We start from the raw sequence: 14,905 nt of genomic DNA, 5'->3' as shown, positions 1-14,905 counted from the left end.
GACAATGAGGACCACGAACAAACAAGTACAGGCATGCATGACGGCCAGGACGAAGATGGACGCTTGCCACATACCCACGCTTTTGTCCAGATCAATCACGTCCTTTTTACGGCGAGCCATTGTACACCTGGTCCGGCTGACCTCTGGCATTGTTGAGTAGCGATGGGGCGATATCTTCTATGCACTGTACAGACTCGTTGAGATAGCCCGGTTACTTACTGGCTACAAAGCTCGCACACCTAAGCCTCTCCTGAGTCCCCGTCGCCGCCATCCACATCCTCTGCCATCGACTGCATAAGGTCGAAGTCCGCGCAAGGTGGCCCACCGAGAGAAGCGCGCGCGGACTTGCGCTCGCGCAGCCCCTCGAGCTTGAGTAGGACTGTGCGGAGGGACGGCGCGCTGGCCTGGAAGCGACGACCCAGCGTGTCGGGGTCCAGCGCGCCGAGGTATGCCTCCGCCGCGGAGAGGTCGGCGTCGACCGCCGGGAGCGGCGCGGGCAAGGACACGCAGACAATGGTGAGCGCCAACGCGGTGATCGAGGTCCACACCGAAAGGTGTTTGACGAAGGTCTCCTGCACCAGGGACGGAAAGGTGAGAAAGGAGCGCGGGGCGAGCGGAGATGGGAGCGCACCACCATCACAGACGCGTCGACTCTGCGTCCGAGAGCTGACGACCCGTGCACCACGATGACCGCCTCTAGACACTCGATCTTCTCGACGCAGCCGGGAGCCAACCACGGGAGCGCCTGCGCGAGCATTGTCCCATCGACCTCCTCCAGCACCAGCTGCACCGGCCGCGTGAGCGCTAGGACCGCGGACAGAAGCTCCGCGTGCACTGCGGGTCCGTTGACGTGCAAGGCGCGAGTCGGACAGCGTGGCGCGAGGGTATACAGGTCGATGAGGGGCGCGCCACAGTGCACGAGCGAGTTCCACGAGCCGTGGGCGTCTTGATCGCTCGTGTTAAAGATGCAATGCTGAGTGAACGAGCGCTCAGGGTCGTCGTACAGGTCGCGCATCACGTCTGCCCGGATGTTGAAGTCGAGGTGGGTGAGGTTCGGGAACGCGCGGACGAGGGGGAGGATCTGCGAGGTATCGATGTCCGCGAGGACAAGCCGGGTGACGTGCGGATAGACTTCATCATGGAAGGGCCGCGTCGAGTCGTCGACAAGTACGAACGCGTTGTGTGCAACGAGAGAAGTGAGCGTTGACTGCGAGTTCTTCAGCACAAGGATTGGGTTCCTGGAGTCTTCTTCTGCGCTGTCATTGGCACAGTCTTGAACAGACTTCCAGGCAATGTCAACCGTCACGAGCTGCGACCGGAACTTGTGTAGCATCTGCGAGCCCAGACGGCCAACTTCTCCGAAACGGATGTGCTTGATGGTCGACAACGCAGCGAACCGATGGGCGAGGCTCGGACGAGTGGCCAGCAAACTCTCGACATCAAGAATATGCAGCGTCTTGAGGCGGGTCTGGGATGTGAACTCGCCCAATAACCTCTCGAGCAGCTTGGCAGAGTCTGGCTTCAACGATGGTATGTCGAGGTCTAGCCCTTCGAGGTAGCTGAGGCGATATCCGCCGTGGACGCAGAGGAAGGTCATGAGTGAACGAAGATCCTCGTCCATGCTGAGAGAGATGAGGCTGTAGTCCAGGAGGAACCGAGCGCCACAGTGGTGGAGACGTTTGCTGGTCTTCATGAGACAGGAAACTGTTTTGTCATCTGCGAAAGCCATCACTTTCACCAGAAGGTTGAACGGGAGCCTCTGGATCTCGCGAGCCATCTGTGACGTTTTTAGTCCACACGGGGAGAGCAACTGGAGTTTTGCAACTTACAAAGCGAGGTTGTTCTCGGCAGCTTATTAGATTTTTGGCTCGAAGGTGACACTGCTGTTGTCGAGGGGAGAGCGGTGGTGAGGCGGTCGGGTCAGTCGAGCGGGTTGTATGCACCGGGATTCACGTGTGCTGGTGCATCGATGGATGGTCTTTGTTGGGTTTCCGTCCCATGGAGCAGACCTAGGAACAAAGCAAGGAAGAACACATGCCGCGTCAACAGCGATAGGATTTTCGATGAATCTCAGTAACAGGAAGCGCAACATCACGTGTCCCAGGACTGTGAAGCTCGCTGTCTACTCCTTGAACCTTCCGAGCCCACGGAACGAGCAAGATGACCACAGGCAAAAATGCGAAGCAATGACGTGCTCAATTGCCGCATGCTATCGTTTTTGATGTGGCAGCAGAACGGAAAGAGAAACCAGCAGTGCATTGTCGCACAGGGCAAGGAGGGATGGCGAAGTACGCAATAGAACCAGGAATGCTCACAAAGGCCCACCTCTTCAACGGCGCCGAAGAACAGCCTTTCCGCTCCAGTCACCTCCCTAAGCGTCTCGCCTTGGGAAAAGGCTGGGTGCGTGGCGCGGACTAGCGCAGCGGTCCCATCCCTTGCGTTCGTCTTTTGCGTTCGTCTGAAGGTCTTCGCGCCGCAGTGCCAGGAGGGTGTCGATGCTACCGTGGCAATTGAGCACCCTAGTGTTCTCATGCTAGTTCAAGCGGCCTTGATGTCTACAGAGTCATAGAGCTGGGGGAGCGTGTGGTTGCAGTGGAGGACGGGAGTGCGAGTCGCTCAGCTCTGGCGCTTGCGCTTGGGGTCGCGCGCTACGGTCGTCCAACACGGGAAAGTTTTAGATCCGGGAATATGTTCGCCCACCGAACCGTCCCGCTACTCAAATCAAGCTCAAATCATCCGGACTGTGGATACATCAAAGTTCGTAAGGTGATTATACGACATTGAATGTAAGTAACATGTTCAAACTTTGATACACATCCGAAGACTTCACATGGAGGACTCGAATTTAAACACAGTTAATTGTGTAAGGTTGATGCGTCTCTCGAGGCACGACGAGCAAGAGGCGTTGACGAAATAATAGTAGACCACGATCCAGCCCGTCGCTGTGGGAGGGACATCGCGTCAGGTTGTGCAAGTACTCGGACAGCACGCTGGACACTCACCGGGTACATCGCTCTCCACCTCCCCTCGCGCTTTGTGGATGCTCTCCTTCGCGCGTGCAGCCATGCCCCCACCGCCGCAAGCACGACGACAACCCCCACGCCGACTCCAACTCCCGCTCCCACTTTGGCCGCATTTCGACTCCCACTCACGCTCGCACTCGCCTCCGCTCCGCCCACACTCGCCCCCATGGTCGAGTCCACCGTCGCCGTCGCTTCATCCGGGCCAGCCGTCGCGCTCGAGCTCACCGCAGACGTCGCGCTCGCGCCCCCACCCGCGTTCGCCGCGACGAGCTCGACGACGACCGCCTCACTCGCCCGCACGCTCACGCCCCGCGCCGGGTCCACCACCTCCGTCGTCTCCTGTCCCACCGGCAGCGCATCCGCGGTCTCGAAGCTCCGCCCCGCCCACGTGAGCCCCGCGGTGTCGTCCGCGTGCGGGGCCACCAGCCTGCGCGCGACGAGCGTCCGGTTCCCGAGCCCCCCGGCGGCGAAGTCGAGCGCGACGCGTCGGGTGGGACGCGCGCCGGTGCTCGACTTGAGCCACGGCGAGAGGTCGACGATGGCGAGGCGCGCGAGCTTTCCGTTCTCGAACGCGGCGTAGGCGGAAAGAGCGTCGTCGGCGACGGGGAGCTCGGACACCCGCGCGACGCCGGTGCGGCCGATGAGGGTGTTGACGACGAGGCCGGCGTAGTAGGCGGGGAGTATGTGCGGGGGCTGGGGGGTGGAGAGCGGTTTTCCGGTGGTGGTGGACCGGTTCAGCGCGATGGGCTGAAACTGCGAGCGAGCGTGATGAACAGCAGAGGACGACGCGAGAAGACGGAGAGCGTACGAAGTTGTACTTGTATCCGACGCCGTGGTGGAAATACGTCTCCTTGATGCCGAGAGTTGCAGCCTGGAGCATGTAGTCGATGGCCCAGAGCGCGGCGCCCGCGGTGTTACTCACGCCAGGAGCGCCGTGGCAAGCGACGCTATTCGTCTCTCTAAAACAAGAGTTAGTGCATGGGTAAGCTCCGCAGACTGCTGGACCCACCCAAGAATGTAATCCAGCCCTTGCGCGCGTGTTGCCGCAATGTCTGCGCTGAATGTCGACAAGTTGGACCGAATGGACACCTTGCTCATGAAGCTCTCCAACGAGAAGCTACCTCCACTGCAAAAGAACGCAGAGTAGTGGTGCTGCGATATTCTACACTTTGCATAAGTAACGGAATTTTGCCAATTGGAGCGATCCACGTACGTCGAGATCGCCTTCCCCGGACTGCTCCTCAAGATCCCCAAATCGAATATCGTTTTCGGAGAAAACGAGCCCTGCCCCGCAAACGCCGCGCCTTGGAACGTCACTGGGCCGCCCCTGCTTCCAAGCCCGACGGCCTGCGCCACCGCTCCCGCGCTCGCCTCCCAGTCGCGCATGTAGTCGTCCACGCCCCACCCCGATGCCCTCAGCCTGTTCGTCGTGTACAGGTCTGGCTCGTTCCCGACCTCCAGCCTGTCCAGCACAATCCCCGCCGCGCGCACATCCGGGTCTTCGAACGCCGCCACGATCGCCTTCGCCATGCTCACCGCGTTCCCCGGGTCGTTCGCCCCGAGATTCACGCCCCAGACCATGTGAGTGCCCGGCGGGAGGAAGCGCGCGAGGGCGTAGTACGCGGCCCCGACCGTCACCCGCGACGCCTCTGGGAAGGGCGTGACCGCGTCGGGGGCGGGGAAGGACGCGGAGACGAGCACCTCGGACGCGGCGAACGTCGTGCGGTCCTCCGAGTCCGCGCCGACGCGCACGGTCGGCGCGCGCCCGGTGAGCGCGGCGTAGTTGGCGAGCGCGTTGGAGGTGAAGGCGTTCCGCGCGGTCGTGCCCGTCCAGCCTGGCCACCGGTCTTGCTCGATCGAGAAGGAGACGAGCGTGGGCGCGAGTGCGGAGGCGGAGGCGGGCGCGGCGAGCGGGACGGAGACGGTGAGCGCCACGGCAGATGCGCACACAGCGAGTACGGTTGACGCCACGAGGAGGCGCTTGGGAGTCGTCCGACGCGAGCGGGAGTGGGAGAGCGGCACCATGGCTCGAGTGGAACGCGGGCAGCGGGAGAGGTTGCTCGCGCTGCTCGCGCCCGAGATTTTTATACTCCCCATGGTAGACTGGAGATGGCGAGGCGGGCTCGACGCCACTCTTCCTCGATTTCCATCCGTTGACGAAGCGCGACCGCACCCTTTGGGGTGTGGGAAGGGCGAGTGTCCCCAGCGTCACTCACACGACGCGTTGATATCATCGATGCGACGAGAGGTTCCCGAGCCTCGCTCTCTCAGCGATCGCGCACCCTTTGGTACACGCAGCCCTGCACGAGTGCCATGAGGGTGCGGATCCTAGGTGCGAACGAGGTCATGAGTACTCTCGCTTTCAGGACGCCAAGCACTGAAGGCAGTGTCGATGGGTATGGCTCTCACCAAGAGCAAATCGAAAGGTGAAAAGGTCTTCGACATGCACCCCCAGTTCTCGGTGACTATAGCGTTGGCGACATCCGTCGGCACTGTGAAGTACATCATCAGAATCGGACCTATTCTCAAAGAAACCTACGTTCTTTCTCATCGCGATAGGTCGATAGCAGCTGCGATGGAGGTACAGATGGACAGATGGCCCAGTTCGGGGCTGGAATGATGTGCATCAAGCACCATCGCCCCCGTCGCCCCGCACAAGGACTTCCGCGCCACCGAGTATGGGAACGCCCAGCTTTCCACATCTCTGTCCACAGACTGCGGAGGTCCCAGGGAGCGGAGTGCAAGAAGCACTCGCCTGATCCGTTGACACCACCGCGCGCGAACAGCGTTGCCAGGAAAGGCAATCCCGTAAGATCGTGGGTTCGGACGGAGGTCCGTCGAGCAGCGCGTACGTAGGCGTACAAGCAACCTCTGGTGCATTCGTGATAGCATCGTACAGCTCATGGACGACGAAAGTACGCACAAAGTCCACTCTCCCTTTCCGCATCCTGCCCTCTGATCAGAACACCAGCAAGACTGCCTCGGTCGAGCGCAGATCCAGCCCCTGGCTCAGCACGATCCTCTCCTCGTCCTTCGAGCCCGTCGGCGACACGTCGCTGCTCCGCTCGAAGCTCCGCCCCGCCCACGTCAGGTTCGCGACGTCGTCCGCATGCTCGACGACCAGCCGCCTCGCGCGCGCCTCCCGCCCCCCGCTCCAAAATGCGTCCTCCGCCGCGCCCGTGCCCCGCGCGAAACCCAGGTCGATGTGGACGCTCGGGCGCTCTCCGGCCGTGGACGCGAGCCAGGCGTGGAGGTTGACGAACACGGCGCGGACGACGCGCCCGCGCTCGTACGCGGCGTAGCCCGAGACGTTGTCGTCGCCGACGTCGAGCTCCACGATGCGCGAGTGGCCAATGCGGCCAACGAGGGTGTTGAGCACTAGACCTCCGTAGAACAGAGGCTGGACGTGTGGCGGCTGCGGTGGATCGAGCGGGGAGCCGTCGATGGTCGACCTGTTGAGCGCGATGGGCTGGATCTGAATCTGGGGATGAGCGGAGAGCTGACGGAGCCGGGGCGAGAGGGGCTCACAAAATTGTACTTGAAGCCGATGCCCTCGTGGAAGAAGAGCTCAGCGATGCCGAGAGTGGCGGCTTGGAGAGTGTAGTCGATCGTCCAGAGCGCCGCACCGGCTGTATTACTGACGCCGGGAGCCCCGTGGCACGCAATACTGTTGGTTTCTCTGCAGTGGACATGTTCAGGACTCGCGGTAGACATGGCGGTGGCGAGTATAATCCACTTACCCGAGGATGTACGGGAAGCCTTGCTCTGTCGCGGCCGCGATATCGGGGATAAAGTGTGTCAAGTTTCCGCGCACATACGTCTTGTTCATGAACGACGTGAGTGGAAAGTCGCCTCCGTTGCAGAACGCGGCCGAGTACTGGTGCTGCGAGATGCTGTCCCATGCGCGTGAGGCGACTATATGCGCGCGAAAACGTCCATACGCACATGGAGATCGCTTTCCCGGGAGTGCTGTCCAAGATACCGAGCGCAAATATCTCGCGCGGTGTGAACCCCTGACCGGCGAACGCAGCACCTTGCAAAGACACGGCCCCACGCGTGTCCTGGATGCCCGCTGCCTCGGCAACCGGGCCTGCGATGGAGATCCAGTCTTGGACGTACTCCTCGACGGTCCAATTCTTCGGCCGCAGGCCGTTGTTCTTGTACAGATCTGCCTCATTCCCGATCTCGATATAGTCAAGGACTACACCCGAAGCTTTGACAACAGCGCTCTTGAACGCTTTGACGATAGACGCGGCCATGTTCGCGGCGTTGGTAGCGTTGTCGGCGCCGAGGTTGACGCCCCAGGTCATATGCGTGCCGCGGGGTAGCCAGCGGGAGAGGGTGTAGTACTTGTCGCCTACCGTGATCTTCGTCGCCTCGGGGTAGGGGGTGATCGTGTCCGCGGGAGGGAACTCATCTTCGTTCACAGTCACCGTCGGCGACCAGAAGGTGTGGTCTTCTGAGTTTGCGCCAACGCGAATCTTCGTGGGCACGCCGGTGAGGGACGCGAGGCGGACGAGGGCGTGGTGTGTGAAGTCGTTGCGGGAGTCGATGCCGACCCAGTCGGGCCATCGATCTTGCTCAAGTGAGAAGGAGACTAGGGTGGGCGACAAAGGTTGTGAGTTTTCTGGCGGAGAGAGCGGTATGGAGACGTTCACGGCGGCGACACCAACGCTCGCAAGCCCCGAGAGGACTAGTAGGGATAACATCGGGGGAAGGGCGCGAGTCGAGAACTGCAACTGCATGCTCACCTTTTGAATGCTCCCCGCGGTACCGTTCAATGCCGTGATGAGCGTCGAGCGCATGGTCATGAGCCCACCGTGCTACGTCACGAGCGGCGAAGAGAAGCCATCCATGAATGTAGACAACGGGTGTTCCTTCCGAGCACTCAAGATTTTGCAAAGTGAGCTCGAGGGCCGTTATGCATTCCAAGACAGCGACAAGTTGGTGAAAGATATGGGTGAGATCAGGAAAGACAGAGCCGCGTGGACTTTCTGAGCTGGGTGCAGATGGTGGCAGCTGGTCAGTTGACCAGCGCAAGTCCAAGGAGAATTACGAGTGCGAAGCACGAGGCGAGTTTCGCACCGGACTAAAAGACTACTGGATCTATATATATCTAACACTCGGCTATTAATCCCCTGATAGCTCAGTTGGAAGAGCGTGAGACTGTAATGGAAACTTGTCATCTCAAGGTCACTAGTTCGATCCTGGTTCAGGGGATATCAGTTTTTCCTCTGGCGAGGAAGGTGAATGCACGCGCTATGCATTTCACTGGGAGCCAGGCGGTTACGAGGCTTGCCTATGCTCTCCATAGCCTGCCCTGGTTGGAACGCAGTGTACGCCGGTGCAGCGGAATGCACCCGGCGCTCGCTAATTCCTGGGCCTGTGTACATGTTGGGCATGGGGCCTGGGGAAGGGACGCACGCCGGGCAACCGTTTGGAACCAATCTCGATTACCTCAATGCTCGCTCGGGTTCCGGGGTATCTCCATGTAGGGGAGGCGCCGAACCGCACATTCTCTCTCCCTCTCACGTTCTGGTAGTAAGTACTTTGCTTGGCCTGGTTGCTACGCAGCTACCGAAATTGCTCGCGCGCAACCCGCTCGGTGGCCCGATCTAGCGTCATAGAATGCCGGGATTCACGCAAGGTATTTGTGCCTGACTGATGCGGTAGACGAATTGGCTTACGGGCAAGATCTTAATTTTCAAGTATGCAGTCGCGGGCTGGTGGGTTCATGTGGAAGATGACTCGAGTCTCGGGTGCCACTACGGCTCCCGCCGGGCCGACATTAGCTTGGCGGAGAACAGGCGCGCGACGCCGGGACACGGCCAGCATGACGACGTGCAACCGCCAGCCGTTCTGTCAGAACACTCCGAACACACTCCTCCACGTGCGCAGGGTCCACCACTCCGACTGGTACCTCGGTAACATTAAGTCCTCGATAGAATAAATAGACCCACACTAGACTACATCTACGAGCCCGGATCACTACGCTGAGTAGACATCATCCCGGCTTTCTTCAACTTGACCTCTGAAATTCGGACAATGTACAGGTTCTATATACCTCCACCAGCCAACATAAAAACATGCGACCTTCGCACTCTCCGTGTCGCGCCCGAGCCTGATGGTGATCTTCGCTATTCCGGCGGGGTAACCACGCCCGCCTCCTGCCGGACGGCCCGCCTCGACTCTCCACCAGGTGTCCAGACTCCTCCGTCAATTACGACCGGTATCCATGTTCTTCCCACTTCACAAACCGCGTCTCCTGCCAAGTCGCAACTGGTCTCACAAATCGGCTGGTGTGGCGTGTTGCACGGCACGCTTATGTCGCTATTCTCCGTGAGCATAAGAGCCCGCGCGGAGGAGCACGCCGCTCCTCACACCCCCTCCCGGCGAGGTTGCAGCTCGAACACCTTCTTTCGACCCAGTCCAGCGCCAGAGGACCCTTCCCGCCCACCTTCCTTACCCGCTCTCCCTCCTCTGCCCACCCCTCATTAACCATGAAGTCCTTCTTCACCGCCTTCGTCGCGATCGCCACGATCGTCGCGCTCCCGCTCGACGCGCGCCCCGTCGCCGAGACGTCCGCGCTCTCCGTCCGCGCGGCGACCGGGCTCGACAAGCTCTTCAAGGCCAAGGGCCGCGCGTTCGTCGGCACGGCGTCCGACCAGGGCCGGTTCTCGAACGCGCAGAACTCGGCGGTGACGCTGCGCGAGTTCGGGAGCGTCACGCCCGAGAACTCGATGAAGTGGGACGCGGTGAGTCCGTGCGATGGTTCTGTCGGTCGGGGCGCGATGAGCTGAACATGGACCGGTGCGTGGGCGGGATGGGACAGACGGAGCCGAACCCCGGCCAGTTCACTCTTTCGGGCGCGGACGCGCTCGTCAACTACGCGACCACGAATGGCATCCTCGTCCGCGCGCACACGCTCGGTACGTCTCTCGTTCTGTCCCTGACGCCCTCCGCCCGCCGCTGACGCGCACGCAGTGTGGCACTCGCAGCTGCCGACCTGGGTGTCGTCGATCACGGACAAGACCGTGCTCACGTCCGCGATCCAGAACCACATCGCGACGGTCGCCGGCCGGTACGCGGGCAAGGTGCGTTCGTGGGACGTCGTGAACGAGATGTTCAACGAGGACGGCTCCGTGCGCTCGTCCGTATTCTCGAACCTGCTCGGCACGTCCTTCGTCGACCTCTCGTTCGCGGCCGCGCGCAAGGCGGACCCCGAGGCGCTGCTCTACATCAACGACTTCAAGTGAGTTCCCGGCCCGTGCCACGACTTGTTGTTGAGGAGGGAGAGGCTGATGTGCGTCACTCCCAGCCTGGACAGCGCGAACGCGAAGGCTAAGGGGCTCGTCAACCTCGTCAACACGGTCAACGCCAACGGCGTGGTCATCGACGGCATCGGCACCCAGACTCACCTCGGCGTACGTCCTCTTCTTCGTTCCTCCGTCGTAAGCACCGCGTACTCACAGACCCATCCTCCCTACGTAGGCCGGCGGTGCGGGCGGCGTCGCGGCCGCGATCAAGCTCCTCGCGTCGGCGAAGAACGTGAAGGAGGTCGCGATCACCGAGCTCGACATCGGGCAGGCGGGCGCGGCGGACTACACCGCGGTCGTCAACGCGTGCCTCGCGGAGACCAAATGCCAGTCGATCACGCTCTGGGGCGTGCGCGACCCCGACTCGTGGCGCGCGTCGGAGACCCCGCTCCTGTTCGACGCCAACTTTGCGGACAAGGCGGCGTACACCGCCGTCGCGAAGGTCCTCGCTTGAGCGAGATCGCGGGGCTCGGGGGAACGAGGGCTGGACTTTCCAGGTCGCTCGTTTGACTCAACATCGATATCCATTTTTGTTTCGCTTTTTGCGCCGCTCCGCCGCGAGACGAGCGGGGACGGCGAGTTGTTCTTGAACAAATGGAGGGTTTTAGTGTCGCATTTTAAACCTTTGTGTCTACTAGTGCGGCTGCACTCACGCGTTAATGATCATGAGGGGGTCAATCGCCAGATGTCCCTCTCGAGGTTTCATCTTCACATTACATAATGCTGCAACCCGACTTCACGAGAATGTCCCACCAGCCAATTTTGAACCATACCAGGTGAGCCGACGGCCAGAGTGCAACCAATCCAAGCGCGCTCGTGCGCGCTCCGCGGGCCCGCGCGGCGCCCGCACATGTCGTCATTGCCTTGCTAGGCGTTAGTGCCCAATCGAGCAACCGATCCCCCGCCGTCGCCTGAGGCGCTCGTCACCCTCCGGCTTTCCACCACTTTAGTCCGCGCGGAACCAACCAAAACGCTCAACGGAAGGCCGAAAGACCTGACGACTCTTGACAGCGAATCAGCGGGCGCACTCCGTCGACCCAGCCTCGACGGGACAGACGTGCGTACTGCTGGCGACGTGGGAGCAGTGGCGGGGCACTTCTGCCCCTGGCGTCGGCCACTCGACATCCCGAGAGGCAGCACTGCTACATGAAGTCGCGACGTGCGTGTAACGGCATTTTAGCGACCATTGCATGCGCGACAATAGTGATAGATGGAGCTGTCGGTAAATTTCTGTAGGCTGTCTAAAACATGAATGATGTACGATGGTATTTTAATAAGTCGCGCTCTACATCTCGTCCCCACCACACCGGAAGCTATACACCAATCAACGCACATGGACTCTCACTAGCAGCGTCTCTCCGCCCAACGGACCCCAAACGGACCTCGTATCCGGCGCTGCACTGGCCATGGTCCTTGTATGTCGATGTGGTCCGTCTTGCACCAGTGCGCAGCCGTAGATTCAGACAAACTAAGGACGCAGAAGCGTTGTCGGCGTGGTACGCCTGGACCTGGCGTCATTGTCGCAGTATGGAATGATACAGAGGCTGGCCTAGACGAGTGCAGGTGGTTGTCGACGGGGGACTCGGCGTAAGTGCATGTCCCAAGAACGACAACGAGGCTCGGCCCAAGGTTCGGGCCAACTATGATGTGGTTCAAAAAAAGATAGACGTCTCCGGTGGAAGAAGGAGCAGGGAGGGTGCTTGTGTCGCCGTTGAAGTAGATGTACTTGTCTCGGAGCCGGAGGAAGTCGCGAAAGACGAGGTGAAAGGGGGAGCTGGTAGTGGTAGATTCGCAGAAGCGCCTCAGCGACTCCATCCCTGCGGTTTCGCTCTCGAAGAGGTCGCCGGTGTACGGCGGGAGGGCTACAACGCGCAGATTCGTCATCGTCCAGCCATGTGAGGTGATTGCCGTGGTTGGTTTATCCAACCGCACAACGGGTCTCTCCGCAGGCTGGTATAGTGGAGCAGCGCCAGCATTGAGCTCGTCGTCAACCCTTTCAAGCAAGAGAAAGACGGGTTGGGGATCCCTGCAGAATAAGTCGACGAAGAGGAATCTATTTGTATCATCTAGAGGTATAACGGCCGCGTGGAGCTCGATCCCACATGGAGAATATGGGAGCACGGAGTTCTGCGGTCGTGGCTTGCTAAAATATTCGTCAATGCAATGCAGCGTGGAAAGTAACCCATACCAGTGTACCTCATTCTTCCATCTCTGAGAGCGTGCTCCCGGGTCGTAGAACACAGCGTTGGGCCTGGATATCGTGCGAACAGCCGGCGAAGGCTGAAGGGGGAGAAGATGACGATGGATTTGGCTTTTGGGCTGTCCCTGGACGTGCGATTTGAGGTCTTCCAACCCGCCCTTATGGTACCATCGACTTCCCAAGAGAAAAATCGAAGGATCCCCCGAATTCTTCGAGATCTCCATGAGGAGCCGGCAGAATGCGTATCGCCCTTCGCCGTAGAGTGTCGGCATGTTGACCCCGAAAAGCCCGAAGAGGCTGTAAGCAGCGTCTTCCGGCCGCGTGGTTTCCCGATCCGCCGCCCAGGATATGCGCGTCGCGATACTAACGTCGGTAAACGGGATCTCGAAGCGGAGAACTGCCTCTGATATTCCAGTTGTTTTTTGTATGTGCTCGGCGAGCTCGTACTTGGTGCCCAGACAGGTCCACTCCTTGGAATAGAACACGAGGACGCGGGACGCGATGAGCTCTTGCAGAGTCCAGCCCCGCCTGTGCCAGCGGCTTAGTCGGAATTCGTTCCATGTTTTGTACCGGGATGAGTATTCGACGTCGCTGAGGTAGACGTAGCAGATACTGGAGAGGGCATAGTAGCGGAACATGGAATTGATGCCTTCGGAGAGCTCGGCACTGCTCTCCTTGTTGATACAGCAAGTGTCGACCCAAGCGTACTTGTACCCATGCTTCTCAGAGAGCTCAAGGAATGATCTAATTTTTGGAGTAAGGCGATCGCGTGGGTTGAACCATGGTGGAGACGACCGATGTGGCTCGGGGTCTTGGGTCCCGTATGTCAGCGCCGAGGAGGAACCGCGACCTTCGATTGCACTTACCAGGCTCACATTCAGTACTGGATGATGGCCTGTCTCGGTGATTCCATTCGGTGGGATCACGGACGACGGCGGCGGAGGAATTGGTACGGCGAGGGTTCAACTGGAGTATCTGCATGATCTGGGATTCCACTCGATGGAGCACATCTTCCAAGTCTCTGCGAGCCGCAGATTCCCTTAAGACTGCTTCAGAAATGAGATATCGGACCTCGGCTCGAGGCAAGGGGTGTTGGTCTTCCGGGGAGAAGGTGCTGTTGGATCCTACGTTCAGCTTTTGAACCTTTTGAAACGTATCCTCCTCTTCTCCCCAGGTGTGTGACAGTATAGCATAGCCTTCATCAACGCGTCCAGGTTGGGGAAAGAAAACGAGGTTCGCGCGCGCGGTGCCCAGGAGCCACATCGCCTCCCTCCCGAATATTAGCACAGGCATTTCACGCACCAATAAGCATCAGTACCAAGTGCGAGTTGACGTGTACGGTTCGCGGGAGGAGTCCAGGCACTTCGGGAGCATGAGCAAATGCGATACAAAGCATCGGAAGAGCGGACGCACGATGAGAGTATCCAAGACAGTCGATGGGTTTTGCTGTACCTGATGGCACAGAGGGCGTCGATGACTGGGAGGTAACGAGAGATGGACGGGAAGAGACGTGAGGGCGAGACGGAAGGGGCCAAGTTGCGTCGAGGGCGATCCTGGTCTGATACAGCGACCGCACGCTCCATATGTGGAACACGCACGCGACCGCGTCGGAGCGCCTCCGATTCTTTTCTTGAGAAATAAATGCCAACAGAGTTTGGGCCGGCATCGCGCTCCCAGGGCGAGATGGCCTTCCCTGCCGCGAACGTGCCACTGGACGATAGCATCTGTGTTCGCGAAGCTGAGAGCTATGTGATTCGCCGAGAGGTGATCCCATACTACATTGAGGGAATGTAAGAATAGCGGTAGCGCCCCACTGGATGTTCGACGATGCTTGGATCACCGAAGCAGGCAGTAAGCGCGAGTGTCTCAGCCCCGAGGACAGATGCCATATTGCCTGAAGCTTGCACCGACTATCCACAGACCCTCAGTGATGAATTCAACTCAGCGAGTACGTCCGCGTGAAGAGTCAGAACTATAATGCTTGAGAGCGGCGGAGGAGCCGACGTCAATATCCCACTGGGTGGCGCCAGAATACCCTGCCACTGGCGTTCATATCAATGACAACATACACCGCTACTGGCGTTCGGATAAGCTCATATGAGTGGGCGCTCTATACCTGCTACTACCGTCTATATGTACCACATAGCCACACATATGAGTGCCCTCACACCCTGCCACCTATACATATTATAAAAGTGGCTGCTTATATGAGTGCATTAGTGTCTTTCCCTCATATGAACTTTGTAGCGCCTTGCCACTCATATGAGCTCGTCCCCTCATATGAGCTCGGCGCTCGCCCCCCTCATATGAGCTCGCCCCCTCATATGAGCTCGCCCCCTCATATGAGCTCGCTCCCTCATATGAGC

The 14,905-nt window shown here is 59.8% G+C and overlaps 4 protein-coding genes and 1 non-coding gene across 5 annotated transcripts; 2 read left to right on the top strand and 3 right to left on the bottom strand.

Moving 5' to 3' along the window:
• Window positions 1-239: 239 nt before the first annotated feature.
• Window positions 240-5,048, bottom strand: BXZ73DRAFT_100205 (uncharacterized protein; the record flags this gene model as incomplete). The annotated part of the gene is made up of 6 exons (XM_048014506.1): window positions 240-572; window positions 632-1,777; window positions 3,153-3,776; window positions 3,832-3,982; window positions 4,033-4,185; window positions 4,237-5,048. 6 exons carry the CDS (start codon window positions 5,046-5,048, stop codon window positions 240-242), a joined length of 3,219 nt encoding a protein of 1,072 aa, XP_047879076.1.
• Window positions 5,049-5,982: 934 nt separating this feature from the next.
• On the bottom strand, window positions 5,983-7,732 carry BXZ73DRAFT_44980 (glycoside hydrolase family 79 protein; the record flags this gene model as incomplete). The annotated part of the gene is made up of 4 exons (XM_048019426.1): window positions 5,983-6,498; window positions 6,552-6,702; window positions 6,764-6,916; window positions 6,969-7,732. 4 exons carry the CDS (start codon window positions 7,730-7,732, stop codon window positions 5,983-5,985), a joined length of 1,584 nt encoding a protein of 527 aa, XP_047879075.1.
• A 426-nt stretch (window positions 7,733-8,158) lies between these two features.
• On the top strand, window positions 8,159-8,243 carry BXZ73DRAFT_t84. The gene has a single exon. It is a non-coding gene; the product is annotated as a tRNA-Tyr (tRNA).
• A 1,280-nt stretch (window positions 8,244-9,523) lies between these two features.
• On the top strand, window positions 9,524-10,793 carry BXZ73DRAFT_44934 (endo-1,4-beta-xylanase; the record flags this gene model as incomplete). Its single annotated transcript, XM_048019419.1, has 5 exons — window positions 9,524-9,778; window positions 9,856-9,952; window positions 10,008-10,275; window positions 10,342-10,447; window positions 10,515-10,793. 5 exons carry the CDS (start codon window positions 9,524-9,526, stop codon window positions 10,791-10,793), a joined length of 1,005 nt encoding a protein of 334 aa, XP_047879074.1.
• Window positions 10,794-12,715: 1,922 nt separating this feature from the next.
• On the bottom strand, window positions 12,716-13,802 carry BXZ73DRAFT_14300 (heterokaryon incompatibility protein-domain-containing protein; the record flags this gene model as incomplete). The annotated part of the gene is made up of 2 exons (XM_048017494.1): window positions 12,716-13,342; window positions 13,668-13,802. Coding segments are annotated over 2 exons (762 nt in total), but the record flags the coding sequence as incomplete, so codon positions are not given.
• Window positions 13,803-14,905: the final 1,103 nt, after the last annotated feature.

The sequence above is a fragment of the Epithele typhae genome, assembly GCF_022376455.1.
Source record: "Epithele typhae strain CBS 203.58 chromosome Unknown BXZ73scaffold_16, whole genome shotgun sequence".
In the NCBI taxonomy this organism is placed as follows: domain Eukaryota; kingdom Fungi; phylum Basidiomycota; class Agaricomycetes; order Polyporales; family Epitheliaceae; genus Epithele; species Epithele typhae.
Note: the sequence above shows the minus strand (reverse complement) of the source record. Positions and strands in the feature narration are given on the sequence as shown.